Source organism: Dipodomys spectabilis, unplaced genomic scaffold, assembly GCF_019054845.1.
Source record: "Dipodomys spectabilis isolate Male_0828 unplaced genomic scaffold, ASM1905484v1 ptg000184l, whole genome shotgun sequence".
NCBI lineage: Eukaryota > Metazoa > Chordata > Mammalia > Rodentia > Heteromyidae > Dipodomys > Dipodomys spectabilis.
In genome coordinates this window covers 152,291-167,408 of record NW_024870861.1, presented here as the reverse complement: position 1 = coordinate 167,408, position 15,118 = coordinate 152,291, and the positions used below count along the sequence as shown (strand labels likewise).

Sequence of the window (15,118 nt, the reverse complement as noted above, 5' to 3'; positions counted from 1 at the left end):
TGTGGCTTCCAGAGTTTGCTGACACAGTGGACAAGTACCAGCCACTCCAGATTCAAGTGTAGTCAGTACTGAAGCCAACTTCTCAGAGGCTCTTGCGGAGTCTGTGCCTATATGACTTGTGGCTCACACACATCTAACTCATGTGTCTAGGGCTCCCCAAGGACTGTGATGGTCACCTTTGCAGATAGTGAACTAGAGGTAGATCTGGGTCTGACAGAATGGGAGAGTGTAGAGGTGGACACAAACATTGCTCTGAGCAGTGGTTATGGCACTCCCGTCCTAAGCCAAAGGCTCTCTACTTCAGGAGACATTCTCAATATGGTGCAGAATATGTTATGTGGCCATACATGAGAAAGACACAGTTTTATTTTATTTTGTTATTTAGTTTTTGTTGGTCATGAGGCTTGAACTCAGGGCCTAGGCACCACAGTGCCCCTTCCAGTTTTCTGGTAGTTAATTGGCAGCAAGAGTTTCACAGACTTTCCTGCCCAGGCTGGCTTTGAACTGCAATCTTCAGATCTCAGCCTACTGAATAGCTAGGATTATAGGCGTGAGCCACTGGTACCCAGTTATACATGCTGTTTTAAATGAAAATTTTATAATTGGAAAAGCAAATAGTTTACATAAGGTATTCCCCCAAATTTGTGTTTCAGGAGTAGACCCGTGCCTGCAAGCAGAGACTAGAATCTCTGGTCCCCCTCTGTCCACAGCTGCACCCAAACCACAGAGGTCTCGGCTTACCAATTCAAGGGATGAGCGCTTCCGGTCAGGTAGGCTCACAGCCTGGGAAGTGAGATGGACAGGCTAGATGCTTGTATGATTTCAGTGTTTCTTTGCCAAAAGTTTGCTGAAGAAGGTATTTTCACTTGAGCAATGATTTACATTATCATATTGTTCAAGGAAAAAAGTTTAACCATCACACAACCAGTCTTTGTTTATTGTGTGTGTGTGTGTGTGTGTGTGTGTGTCTGTGTCTGTGTGTATGTATGTGTCCTAGGGCTTGAGCTCAGGGCTTAGGCACTGTCCCATGTTTTTTTGCTCAAGGTTAGCATTCTACCACTTGAGCCACAACTCTACTTCTGGCCTTTTGGAGGTTAGTTGGAAATGAGAGTCTCATGGACTTACTTGCCTAGACTGGCTTTGAACCACAGTTCTCATATTTCAACTCCTGGGTAGCTAGGTTTATAGGTATGAGCAACCAGTTCCTGGCATCTGGTCTATGTTATATCACATAGCTTAAGTGCTGGTTAATGTATCACTGAGCTTAACTTAGGGGAGGGGTCTTCTCCTATCATCACTGGGATGCATATTAACCAATGTTGTCCACTTAGGCAGGAGTCATTTTCGTGTGTCATAGAGCAGCAGTTCTACCACTAATGTAGGTGTTTTCGAATTTTTTCTTTCTTTCTTACTTTCTCTCTTTCTTTCTCTTTCTCTTTCTCTCTCTTTCTTTCTTTCTCTCTCTCTCTCTTCCTCCCTTCCTTTCTTTCTCCCTTCCTTCCTTCCTTCCTTCCTTCCTTCCTTCCTTCCTTCCTTCCTTCCTTCCTTCCTTCCTTCCACCACTAATGTAGGTGTTTTCGAATTCTTTCTTTCTTTCTTTCTTTCTTTCTTTCTTTCTTTCTTTCTTTCTTTCTTTCTTTCTTTCTTTCTTTCTTTCTTTCTTTCTTTCTTTCTTTCTTTCTTTCTTTCTTTCGCCAGTCCTGGGGCTTGAACTCAGGGCTTGGGCACTGTCCTTGAGCTTCTTTTGCTCATGGCTAGCACTCTACCACTTGAGCCATAGCGCCACTTCTGGCTTTTTCTGCGTATGTGGTACTGAGAAATCAAGCCTAGGGCTTCATTCATGCTAGGCAACCACTCTACCACTAAGCCACATTCGCAGTCTTTTATAATTCTGTAAATTTCCCTTAAATTAGATTTCTGTTACTGTTTGGTAGTGCTTTTATGAATATTTAAATTTTACTTTAACACTTAGATTACCATAATGCCCATTGAAAAAATTCATACTTTCAATTATAGTTTACATATTGATAACTTTTGAGAGTTTCCCTATTTAACAATATTTTCATAGTACATGTGTTTTAAAATACGTTTTAAGCTCTTTATTGTGAAGATATCATACAGAGGGGTTATAATTACATGAGAAAGGTAATAAGTACATTTCTTATCAAGCATTGTTGCCTCCTCCTTTGTTTCCCCATACCATCCCTTTCTGTCTCACCCCCTCCCCAAGCTCTTCTTTTTTTTTTTTTGTTGGTCGTGGGGCTTGAACTTTGGGCCTGGGCGCTGTCCCTGAGCTCTTCAGCTCAAGGCGAGCGCCCTACCTCTTGAGCCACAGTGCCACTTCTGGTTTTCTAGTGGTTTATTGGAGATTAGAGTCTCATAGACTTTTCTGCCTGGCTGGCTTTGAACCGTGATCCTCAGATCTCAGCCTCCTGAGTAGCTAGGATTACAGGCGTGAGCCACAGGCGCCCTGGCTCCTAAGCTCTTTTTTTGTTATTGTTGGTCATGATGCTTGAACTCAAGGCCTAGATGTTGTCCCTGAGCTCAAGGCTAACACTCTACTACTTTTTTTTTTTTTTTTTTAATTTTATTTTATTTGAGAACATACTGTACAGAGGGGTTACAATTACATGGGCAGGATAATGCACTCTACTACTTTCAACCACAGTTCCCTTCCTGGCTTTTTCTGGTTAATTGGAGATAAAGAGTCTCACAAACTTTCCTGCCCCAGTTGGCTTTGAACTATGACCTCAGATCTCAGCCTCCTGAACAGTTAGAATTACAGGTGAGCCACCAGCATCTGGCACATTTAAGCTCTTTTGATAAACCTTTCTTCGTAAAATGCCCATTAGTATAAGGAAGTGACCACATAAGAATATCTTAAGCTGAGTGCTGGTGGCTTGAACTTGGGGCCTGGGCACTGTTTCTGAAATCTTTTTGCTCAAGGCTAGCATTCAACTACTGGAGTCACAGCTCCACTTCCTGGTTTTTTGTGGTTAAGTTAGGGTCTCAAAGATTTTCCTGCTACTGGCTGGCTTTAAACTGAGATCCTCAGATCTCAGCCTCCTGAGTGGCTAGGATGACAGGCATGGACTAGTAGCCTCAGGCTAGCAATATTCATTTTTATATCTGAATATCTGGTTACTCCTGAATTATTTATTAGGAACACGATACTTTCTCCAGTGGCTTTCTCTTGTGTAATATAGAAGCAGTTGCTAATGTGTATATGCATCTATTTCTGTACTCCATTCTGTTGCATTGATCTACTCATCTGTCTCTGAGGCAAAATCATGACCTCTCCATATGGAAATTAGTAGTTGAGTCCTCCAATTCTTTACCTGGGTTCCTTTTATGTAATAAGTCATTTCTCTAACATTCTTAAGTTTGCTCCTTATCATTGTGCTAACATTGACTGTGTTACCCCAAATTTCTATGCTGAGTTAGAGGGGATTGGAACCGAGGTCTTTGGAGATGATTAAAGGGTAGAACCTTCTGGTGGGATTCATGGCGTATATGAAGAGACATCAGGGGACTCTTCCCTTTCCTTACCCATACTAGTTGAGAACATAGAAAGAAAACAGCTGTTTCTAAGCCAGAAAGAACTTTTACCGAGAATCTGCCATGATTTGGACTTCTAGCCTCCAGAATACTGAAAAAATTCTACATTTCTGTTACTCAAGACCTATCTTTGGTGTTTTGTCGTAGTAGCCTGAGACAACAGACATACTGGCATTGAGCCATTTGTTTACTATGCGTCTTGTGGTGTTATCTTTGTGTGCATTGTGCTTGAGGTTAGCCAAGTTCCTTAATCTGTTGATTTATTGCCCCTATCATGTTATTATGTAGATTGTTAGTTTTTTTTTTTTTGGTGTGTATTTGTAGTTTTTTTTTCCTAAGACAGCAAAAAAGCTTAAATTTAGTACATGGTCACAGTTATTTCCACATCTGATATGTGGTCTCCTGATTTGTTTTGTCTTACTTTCTCGTTGTGACCAAAGAAGTGCTCTGCCACACTCCTAGCCCTTTTTTGCTTTTGTTATTTTTTTTTTTTTTGTCAGTTGTGGGGCCTAACTCTGGGCCTGGGCGCTGTCCCTCAGCTCTTCAGCTCAAGGCTAGCACTCTATCACTTGAGCCACAACACCATTTCCGACTTTTTCTGCTTATGTGGTACTGATGAATCAAACATGATCCAAGGCAAGCACTCTTCCACTCCAAGGCAAGCACTCTTCCACTGAGCCACTTTCCCAGCCCTGCTTTTGTTATTTTTAAGATAAGGTCTCAGGTGTTTTGTTTGTACCAGCCTGGGCTAGCTGTGATCCTTCTACCTGTGGCCTCCTTGTAATTGGATCACAGTTATGTACTATCACACCCATTATATAGATTGAGATAGAGTTTCACTAATTTTTGTCTAGGCTGACTTTGAACTGCTGGCCACTGGGTCTTAGCCTTCCAGGTATCCTGTACTGCAGATGTGAGCCATCATGTCCAAGCTGTTCTTTATGGCTGAATAAAAGTTCATTGTATAGATAGATCTCAACCACTGGTAGACAGGCTGATTCCATAACCTTTGGAAACACCAATCTTAGTTTGACTATTCATAACCAATCTGATAAAAGCATCCTGTTGCTCTTCCTGTGTAGATGTCCACACGGAAGCCGTGCAAGCAGCTTTGGCCAAATATAAGGAGAGAAAGATGCCCATGCCTTCCAGAAGACGGTCTGTCCTTGTTCATTCATCTGTGGAAACCTACACCCCTCCAGGTATTGATTAATGGTGTCAGAAATGGTTATTGTGAGTGTTTCACAGGCTGAAAGGTGTAATTAATGCTTAGTCTCATTGAGTTGAATAGCCCTTTGGTCTGTAATTGAGAGATAAAATTATTTGTATATGCACACATTCCTTACCTGAAAATCACACACTATTCTTCTTTCCTAAATGGATACTTGCATTCTTTAGGACTTTTTGTGTACACTGTTTTTACTAAAATGCTATTTATCTCTTTCATAGAGAAGAACCTAAAATAAACCACTTCTCGGTTTTTACCTCTTATTTAGTATCTTGTTACCAGGATTTATGTAAGATGATACAAAACTATTTGGAGAGTTTCAGGTATAATTTGTTATTGTTCAGAAATGAAAATTATAGGTGGGGCTTCTTTTCAGTCCCTTCTGAAACTGGATTGAGATGTTGGTATCTAGTGGCTTCACATTCCCGGCTGCCTAAGTGACAAAATCACAACACGTTTTTGGTTTGATGCACTTGGAATTATTATTACACAGTAAAACAAAACAAAATCAAGTCAAATACTTTGAATTTGCAAGATGGTTTAGTGGTTTTTGTATTGCTCTTTTGCTTAAAAAGAAAGTGTATTTAAAAAATCTTAGAAATAGCTGTAAAATTATTGTTTCTGCTGAAAAGAACTATAGACACTATCCAACAATAAAGAATCTTTTAATAGTTGAAAGCCCATAATAAAACACAATCATGATAACTGGATGGGAGCTTAGCTAATTTTTATTGACCCCTGTCTTAAGGAATTCTTTCTAGAGCATATTTACACGATGTTCACAGGAGGACAGACAAGGACAGGGCTGCAACTTGTCTGCCTACCACAGGGCTCATGCACAGATTCACACAACTCAGGATGCTGGCTGGATCTGGCCCACTGCAAGATGTCGTGTGTGGCTGTGGTGTGTGGCTATGTGGACATGCAGGACCTCCTTTGGCTAGGGAATGAGAGTCTAGCTTCACACATTATGTAGAACCCTGTGGTCCTACAATAGGGTTCCTCTGGTGTTCTTCCTGACTGAGGGTAACCTGAGGTATCATTTGCTTGTATGGGAGCAGGGCCATGCTATAGGCCTGGAGGCCCTGGCGAATAGAACCCCATTCTTCTCCTGACCTATCCCTACATCATGCCTGTCATCATTATTTTAATCACAGACACATCATCTGCCTCAGAAGATGAGGGCTCTTTACGGCGACCCGGGCGACTCACCTCCACTCCGCTCCAGAGCCATCCCAGCATCGAGCCCTGGCTCGACCGGGTCATTCAGGGCTCGTCCACCTCATCCTCTGCATCCTCCACCTCATCTCACCCGGGAGGGAGAGCCACTGCTGTGCCCAGCGCCACCACCACTGCTCTTGCAGGCCTCTCAGCCCACGCTCATCTAGGTCAGTAACAAGTTCTGTGGCCCCTCCCAGCCAAGGACCAAGGGCTATGCAAATGATGCAGCCACACAGTCAAGGGGGCCTGTCTCCTGAGACACCAGCTGGCTTGGTGTTTTTAATAATGACAGTTGGCAGGAATGAGGTAATACTTGGTCATTTGCATCCAGCTCAATCCTTAATAATCCATTGAACCACAGTATGTCCTGCTAATAATCCATTGAACCACAGTATGTCCTGCTTGCCAGATTTTTCTCCATCCAGACCTCCCTCTTTATCATCTGGAAGAGGTCCGGTCGGGGACAGAAGTGGTCTGTGCTTCTGTTTTCTGGTGGTGTGTGGCCACTGACAGCATGTTGTATTTGTAGCACCATGTCATCCCTCCCTGCTGCCCAGGTGAAGGGACCCGATAGCTGCTGGTGGCCCTGACAGCTACCCTGGACCTGCTGCTTTTCTTGTGTATGTGGCGACGAGGCCATCTTTTGTCCTACTCTGGGTGATGTCCTGAGGCAGAGGCTGGAGTTGCAGCCAGGGCCTGGTCTGTCTTCCTCCAGATATTCCTCAATCTGGAAACAAGGTTCAAGTCACGGTTACGGATAAAGATGTCAAATTTGTAGCCCATTGAGTTATACTAGCCTTAGAAAGGAAAAAGGAAACAACCAAACACTTACTTTTCATAATTTGAAACCACAGTTATAAACAGAAGCAGCTGTATGGCTTGTGAAGCCCACATAATTTTTGCCCTAGTGACTTAGAAATATAGCCTGTATTGTTGAAGACTTGTGTTAACCCTTCATTTGCCCAGATGAAGAAGGAAGACAAAAGGTTATATCTTTCTATCTTGCCTGAGATTTCTTGGGTGCTTAGTGTGGAAGCTAGATCTGACATACTTTTCTTGATGTCTCTTCATTTCTATGCTGTTCTGCTGGAACTGATGGGTGAGCACCCATTACACACTGTGACAGATGAGTATTGGCAGTAAAATTCCTGTGGGTCTCCCCGCGTTAGCCTGGGCTTCTGTGCTGACTTGCTTTCATGTAAAAGCTGGGAGTTTTGGCTAGATATTAGGTAATGGGGCGTTTCTAGTGGTCTGAGCTTCGGTTTCAGCATCCTCTGTGGGGCATGTCAGTGCTGCCCTTTGGCTTTTGTTTGCATCAGTATACAATGTGCACATACTGCTGTTGAACATGTGTTTTTCTACTATTATATAAGTCAGATGCAAACTCACAGTGCCTCATTCCATACCCACACTGTGTTTCCCAGCTCTTTTAGTAAACATCTGCTTCAGGGGTTTCTGTCCTTTCCTTGATGTCCTGTATGTAACTGAGAACTACAGCCTACTTTCCTCAAGAGAGTTGCACATGTACTGTTTGTCTCCTGTTCCTATTCATCTTGAGATTTAACCTCATAGAAATACATAGTTAGTGTCCATGTGAATGAAATAGCTTTTGAATGTTCCATTAGCTTGTTTCTCATTTCTAGACCGCTTTCCTAAGGAAAAGGGAGCAATATAGCATTTGCATTTATTAGCACTGCCAAGCTGTCTATGCATCATTTCTCTTTTATCATGAAAAGTTAGCCACAGCTCAGAACATTTGAAAATTTTCATTAAAGCCTTACTCTAATAGAATGGGGGAAGTGGCGCTGTGGAAGCGGTAGAGCGCTCGCCTTAAGCTGAAGAATGTGGGACAGCGCTCAAGCCCAGAGTTCAAGCCTCACGACCGAACAACAACAACAAAAAAATAGAATGGGAAAGAACACTGCAAACTCATTTTGTGAGGCCAAAACTAGACAAGGACACAACTAGAAAAGAGAATTATAGACCAGTTTCTTTGATGAACATAGATACAAAAATCTTCAATCAAATGCTGGCAAACTGGATTCAATTTCACTTTTAAAAGATCATTCACCACAATCAACATATGCTGTTTTTTGTTTTTGTTTTTGTCAGTCATGGGCTTGAACTCTGGGCCTGGGCGCTGTCCCTGCGCTCTTCAGCTCAAGGTGAGTGCTCTACCACTTGAGCCACAGCACCACTTCCTGTTTTCTGTTAGTTTATTGGAGATAAGAGACTCATGGACTTTCCTGCCCTGGCTGGGTTTGAACCGTGATCCTCAGATCTCAGCCTCTTTAGTAGCTAGGATTATAGGCGTGAGCCACCGGTGCCTGGCCAACATATGCTGATTTCATTCCAGGGATACAAGGATGGATCAACATATAAGGTCAATAAATTTAATACAACACATAAAAAGAATTAACAGTAAAAACCACATGATCATCTCATACTGAAGAGAATGTCTTTGACAGAATTCAATATCCTTGCAAGAAAGGAGCTTTGAAGAGTCAGGAACTGGTAGCTCATGCCTATAATTCTAGCAACTCAAGGGGCTGAGACCTGAGGACTGCAGTTGTAGTCCAGCCCAGGCAGGAGAGTCTCTTACGACTCTTACCTTCAATTACTTTAATTAACCACCAAAAAAAAAAAAGCCAGAAGCGGAGCTGTTGCTCAGATGATAGAACACTAGTCTTGAGCACAAAAGCTCAGGGACAGTGCCCAGTGCCCCAGAACTGGCATACTCTGAAGAAAGTAGGAATGGAAGAAAAGTCCCTAACCATAAGAACAGCTTGAAATACCTTTAGCCAATGTCGTACTAAGCAGGGAAAAACTAAAATCATCCCTCTAAAATCAGGAATGAGACAAGGGTATCTACTTTCTCCATTCTTATTTAATTTAGTATTAGAATTCCTAACCAGAGCAATAAGGCGAGAGGATGAAATAAAAGGGATTCAAATAGGGAAGGAAGAAGTCAAATGCCTGTTTTCAGCTGATATGCTCCTATATTTCAAACATGCTACAATTTCCTTCCTTCCTTCCTTCCTTCCTTCCTTCCTTCCTTCCTTCCTTCCTTCCTTCCTTCCTTCCTTCCTTCCTTCCTTCCTTCCTTCTGAAATACAAAAAAATACCCTACAGATTCTACCAAAATAACTAATAAACAATACCAATATAAAAAAATCAACATTCAAGAAATCAATAGCTTTTCAATATGCCATCAATGAACAAGCTGAGAAAAAAATAAGGAAAACAATTCCATTCACAATAGCCTCCAAAAACAAAACAAAAACATTACAGGAATAAACTTAACTAAAGAAGTGAGAGACCTCTATAATGTAAACATAAAACCTTGAAGAATGACATTGAAGAAGGCATTGAAAAAGGACATGTTCACAAATGAGCAGAATGAATATTGTGTAAATGGCCATTCTGCTGAAAGCATTCTACAGATTCAGTGTAAAATCCATCAAAGTCCTAATTTGTGAAGTAGAAAAATCAGTTCTGGCCGGGTGCTGGTGACTCGTGCCTGTAATCTTAGCTACTCAGGAGGCTGAAATCTGAGGACTGCAGTTTAAAGCCAGTCCAGGCAAGAAGTCTGTGAGACTCTTATCTCCAATTATGCACCAGAAAAAAGTGCTAGAGAGTTAGCCTTGAGCTGAAGAGCTCAAGGACAGTGCCCAGGCCCAGAGTTCAAGCCCCACAACTGACAAAGAAAAAAAGAAAGAAAATTCAGTTCTGGAATTCATGTGAGATCATAAACGACCCCAAATAGCTAAAGCAATGCTAAGTAAAAAGAGCAATGCTGGTGGTACCACTGTACTGGGGTTCCATTTACACTAGACTTCAGAACCTTAGTAACAAAAACTGTGGTCCTGGCATAGAAACAAAGACCAAAAAAAAAAAAAAAAAACCAAAAAAAAAAATTATCAACATCATGAGACAACCCACAGAACGAGAGAAAATCTTTAGCTGTTCCATAGCTAAAGGATTAATATGTACAAAGGGCTCAAAAATTAAATAGCAAAAAATATAACCTAATCAATAAATGGGCAAATAAATTGAACAGACAGTGCTCAGAAGTACAAATGACTAATACATAGAGAAATGTTCAATGTCTTTAGTCATAAAGGAAATACAAATCAAAATGACACTGAGATTTCATCTCATCCCAGTCAGAATGGCAGCCATCAAGAAAACAAAATCCTCATATACTGTGAGTAGGAATTTAAACTAGTGCTACCACTATAGAAATTAGTATGGAGATTTCTCAAAACCTGAAAGTAGAATTACCTTACCATACTACTATTGGGCATATGTCTGAAGGGAGTATAAATCAATATACTAGAAAGAGAAGTGTTTATTGTATAGTTTATTGTGTAGTTCCTGATAGTCAACTGAGACTTGTATCTTCAATTAACCAGCAACAAGCTGAACATGGAGCTGTGGCTCAAGTAGTAGAGTAAAAAAGCCTTGAGTAAAAAAAGCTAAGGGACAGTGCCCAGGTTCTGCCTGTCTCCTAGTACCAGCACACACCAAAACAATAAAGAATGTATTCCAGTATAAGTTGAAATTAGATGTGTTTATGCTCTGAAAAGGATCTGACTGCACGAGTTTATAACATAGGTTTCCTGCAACTGTTTTGTGTGGGTCTCCTTTCTTTTTCTTCTACCTACCATAAATGTTTTGTGATTAACTTTACTAAATTAAAAAAAAACCTAAACCTGGACTCTATTTATTGCAGGTTGATATTTATATTTATATAATAGGACATAATTGATGTGAATTTTTATATATTGAAAATACATGTATATCTTGGCTAATCTGAAAATCTGAAACTTTTGAGTGCTTTCAAGATTTTCAGATTTCAGAATATGAATGTTCGACAATCAAACATACAAATAGGTTTACCTTCCCTACTCCTTGTTACAGAATCATCCTTTGTTATAACTTCTGACACTAGGTAACTCTTAAGTTTAAACCAAGGAAAGAAATATGCAAAGAGTAAGGATGTATTAAGCAAAAAAAATTAGAGGCAAAATACATTAAATAAAAATAACTTTTAAGAAAGTACATTTGGCCAGGCACTGGTGGCTAACTCCTGTAATCTTAGCTACTCAGGAGGCTGAGATCTGAGGATCACGGTTCAAAGCCAGCCCAGGCAAGAAAATCTGTGAGACTTTTATCTCCAATAAACCACCAGAAAACTGGAATTGGTGCTGTGGCTCAGGTGGTAGGGTGCTAGCCTTGATCTGAAGAGCTGAGGGACAGGGCTCAGGCCAATAGTTCAAGCCTCAAGACTGACAAAAAAAAAAAAAAAACAACAACAACAACATACTTTTCCTGGGCGCAGGTAACTCATGCCTGTAACCCTAGCTACTTAGGATGCTGAGAGCTAAAGATTGCTGTTTGAAGCCACTCCAAGCAGGAAAGTCCCTGATAATCTTATCTCCAGTGAACACCAGAAAACCGCAAGTGGCGCTGTGGTTCAAACTGTAAAAGTGCTAGCCTTGAATGAAAAAGGTCAGTGTCAGTGCTCAGGCTTTGAGTTTAAGCCCCATGGCCTCCCTGCCCGCCCCCGCAAAAAAAAAAAAAAAAAAGAGAAAAGAAAAGAAGAGATACTAGTTTTAATTTTCGATTAAGGAAATGAAATCTATCAAACACTTTGACATCAACCTAAATGCCTATATTTAAAAGCAATACTTTTAGTTATAGTTTTTATCTTTTTTTTTTTTTTTTTGGTCTGGTCGTGGGGCCTGAACTCAGGGCCTGGGCGCTGTCCCTCAGCTCTTCAGCTCAAGGCTAGCGCTTTACCACTTGAGCCACAGCGCCACTTCCGGCTTTTTTTTTTCTTTTTGCTTATGTGGTACTGAGGAATCGAACCTAGGGCCTCAGGCATGCAAGGCAAGTGCTCTACCACTGAGCCACCTTCCCAAGCCCCTATAGTTTTTATCTTAAGTGTACTTTCACGTAGCTATTTTAAAATTGCTTTGTAGTTTATGTCTCCATGTGTACTTTAAATAATTTATCCCTTTTGCAAGACTTGAAAGGATAAGGAAAAAATTGTTTTTTGTTTCTTTTGTGCTGGTCCTGGGGCTTGAATTCAGGGCTTGGGTGCCGTCCCTGAGGGTTTTGTTGTTGTTTTGTTTTTTGCTCAAGCCACAGTTCCACTTCTCACTTTTTGGTTGGTAATTGGAGGTAAGAGAACCCTTGCTGTTCTGGAGGCAGAGATGAAAAGATAATGGTTCAAAGCCACTCTGGGCAGGAAGGCTTGAAGGCATGGTTCAGGTGGTAGAGTGCCAGTCGTGAATAAGCTAGCCAAGCCAGAACACAAAGACTGAGTTCAAGTGATGGTACTGGAAAAAAATAGAATGACTAGAAAATAAAACAGGCTCTGTTGAGTGGCTAAATGAGAATGAATATTATTGATGCACTTCAAATGCATATATGAAAGTAGGACAGTGAAACCTGTTGAAATTATTTTAGGAAGAGTAGAAAGGAATGAGGGGGAATTATGGGAGGGAAAATTAATCAAGGTGCATTGTATAATGCTTGTTCGGGAGTGTCACAACGAAAGCCCCCTTTTACAATGAATATATCCTTATATAAATTTTAAATAAAATGCCTACTTTTGCAATATCAAGCTTTATCAAGGGCTATAACTTTATAACTTTTTTCTAAAAATATTTCTATGTTAATACTTTTGTTTAATTTCTCATTTAATTTCAGCTTTCTATATATGTAAAACCTTTTCCTTTGCATTGTACTTAGGTTACTAATAAAATGATCAGAATTTAAACATTTATAATGAGAGAATGCATAATGAGATTTATAGTACATTTATTATAGTATTATATAGGTTTTAAGTAAGTATCTGTGTTCAAGAATGGTGTACAGCATTTCCTGACATAGTGTTCCAACATAGTGTCTTTCCTAGTGACAGACCCAATTACAATGATAATTCCTATAGCAGCTTACAGTTAACCAGTATTCTGTGCAGGTAAATGTGCTATACTGTGAAAATTAAACACAAAAACATACATGCAGAGAACCTTTAGCTTAAAAAAATCTTATATAGTATGTCTTTATTTTTTCCTTTTAACTATTATTATCTTTAAGAGTTGTACAGAGAAGTTGCCACTTACCAAAGCAGTTTATGAATACAATATATCTTAACATCACCCCTTTCAACGCTTTCACCCATCCCTTTTCTTAGTGTGTCTGTAAATGAGACATCGATCATTTACTTTAAGAAATCAGCTGCTCACTTAATATTGTGGATATTTTAGTTTTTGTTTGTTTGAGACTAGGGTATTATTTTGCCCAAAGTAGTGTCAATCTTAGGGTCTTACTGCCTCACCTCCAAAGTGGCTGCACTTACGTGCACATGCCACTGTACTCAGCTCCTGCAGGTGTTTTAAACTGGTAGTGGGGCCAGTTTCAGCTTCTGTAGTTTTATTCTTTGAAACCTATGAATGTGTTGCCTTTGTGATCCAGCATACTTTTGCAAGGCAAGCGCTCTACCACTGAGCCACCTTCCCAGCGCCCCCAGCATACTTTTGGAGGTGAGGGCAGTTTATAGAAATCTGGCTATTATCCATAATGTAACAAAAAGTATTCTCCAACCAATTGATTTCAGATTTATTTCTACTTTCTTGAGGGAAAAATTCTAACTAAAATCTTGCTAGGCTGCTGTGGTTATAGGCAATTTTTCTACATACCTGTCTTTGTGCTGTAGCTGTGGGTCTGGACGCCCCTGAGAACCAAATCCTCCACATGTACACATTCCATGCGTCATATCTGTATGTGTACAGAGTATAATTATGCCTTTAAAAAGGCAGGAAACAAACGACCAAGGTTATATACTCTCCTTGCTTAGAGCTCAATAGTGAGGTGATTGGCTGATGGGGTTTGGACAATACAGTGCTTGTCTTAAGTTAATGTCACTTACGCATTGGGTTGTTTTTTTTTAATGCAGAGCTGCACCCTGCACCTCCTGATGTCACCACTGGGCTTACAGAGCACTCACCCTATGAGCGTCCACAGGTGGCTTCTGTGAGAGGTATTCCTCGGGGGTGCAGCAGGAACGTTCTGGAAACCGCAGATGGTGAGTATACCTCTCTTTTTGAAACAGCAGACCACAGATTTTCTCTTTGGGTATTTAAATGCAGATTTAATATTCCCCTTAATAAACCTGAGTCAGACAACAGTTATAGTCCTTCCCTGTAAATAAACAGAAACTAGTATAGAGCAGATGTTATTACAGAAACCATCATGTAGAAGAATAATCAGAAATACATGTAGCATTGACCATGCAGGGACAAGGAGAGTAAGGAGAGAAAAACTCCAACCTTTAGAAGGAAGCAAGTGATTGTATCTTCAGTGAGATCTTCAGCAAGAACACCCTGTAAGGCTGTGAATGCCCTGTGCACGCTCAGAAAATGCACTTAGGAGACTATTTAGACCTTCTATAACTACTAGGGAATAAGAAGTGTCTAAAGTTGGTATTCTAAGAGTGGTCTTAAGAATGCGGAAAAAGCTATTTGCTGGTGGCCCCCACCTGTAATCCTAGTTACTCATGAGGCTGAGAGCTGAGGATCACCGTTTGAAGTCAGCCCAGAAGACAAATCTGAGGGAATCTTATTTCCAATTTTTTTTTTTTGGTGGTGGTTGGGTTTGAACTCTGGGCCTGGGCGCTGTCCCTCAGCTCTTCAGCTCAAGGCTAGCGCTCTACCACTTGAGCTACAGCGCCACTTCCGGTTTTCTGGTGGTTTATTGGAGATAAGAGTTTCATGGACTTTCCTGCTCGGGCTGGCTTTGAACTGCGATCCTCAGATCTCAGCCTCCTGAGTAGCTAGGATTAACTGCATAAGCCACTGGTGCCTGGCTTCTTATTTCCAATTAACTAGCAAAAAGCCAGAAGTGAAAGTCTGAGGCAAGTAGAACACCAGCCATGAGCTAAAAAGCTAAGTGTAGAGTTTAAGCTCCAGTACTGGAAAATGAATGAAAGAGAAAGGTGGGGGGGAGAGAAAGGGCAGGGGGAGGGGCATGGGGGGGAGGATAGCAAAGCAAATTTAAACTAAGGAGGAATGAAACCATAAATTGTGGTTCAAAGCTAGC

At 40.8% G+C, this 15,118-nt stretch overlaps 1 protein-coding gene across 2 annotated transcripts in view; it reads left to right on the top strand.

Annotated features, from left to right (window-relative positions):
• Positions 1-15,118, top strand: part of Dip2a (disco interacting protein 2 homolog A) — a 90,310-nt gene that overhangs the window by 25,418 nt on the left and 49,774 nt on the right. The window contains exons 3-6 of one of the 2 annotated variants that reach the window (XM_042695299.1): positions 654-770; positions 4,641-4,760; positions 5,944-6,174; positions 13,977-14,105. In XM_042695299.1, the coding sequence (XP_042551233.1) occupies positions 654-770; positions 4,641-4,760; positions 5,944-6,174; positions 13,977-14,105 (597 nt within the window). The remainder of the gene's footprint in view (positions 1-653; positions 771-4,640; positions 4,761-5,943; positions 6,175-13,976; positions 14,106-15,118) is intronic. The other variant, XM_042695300.1, reaches the window with a different exon arrangement.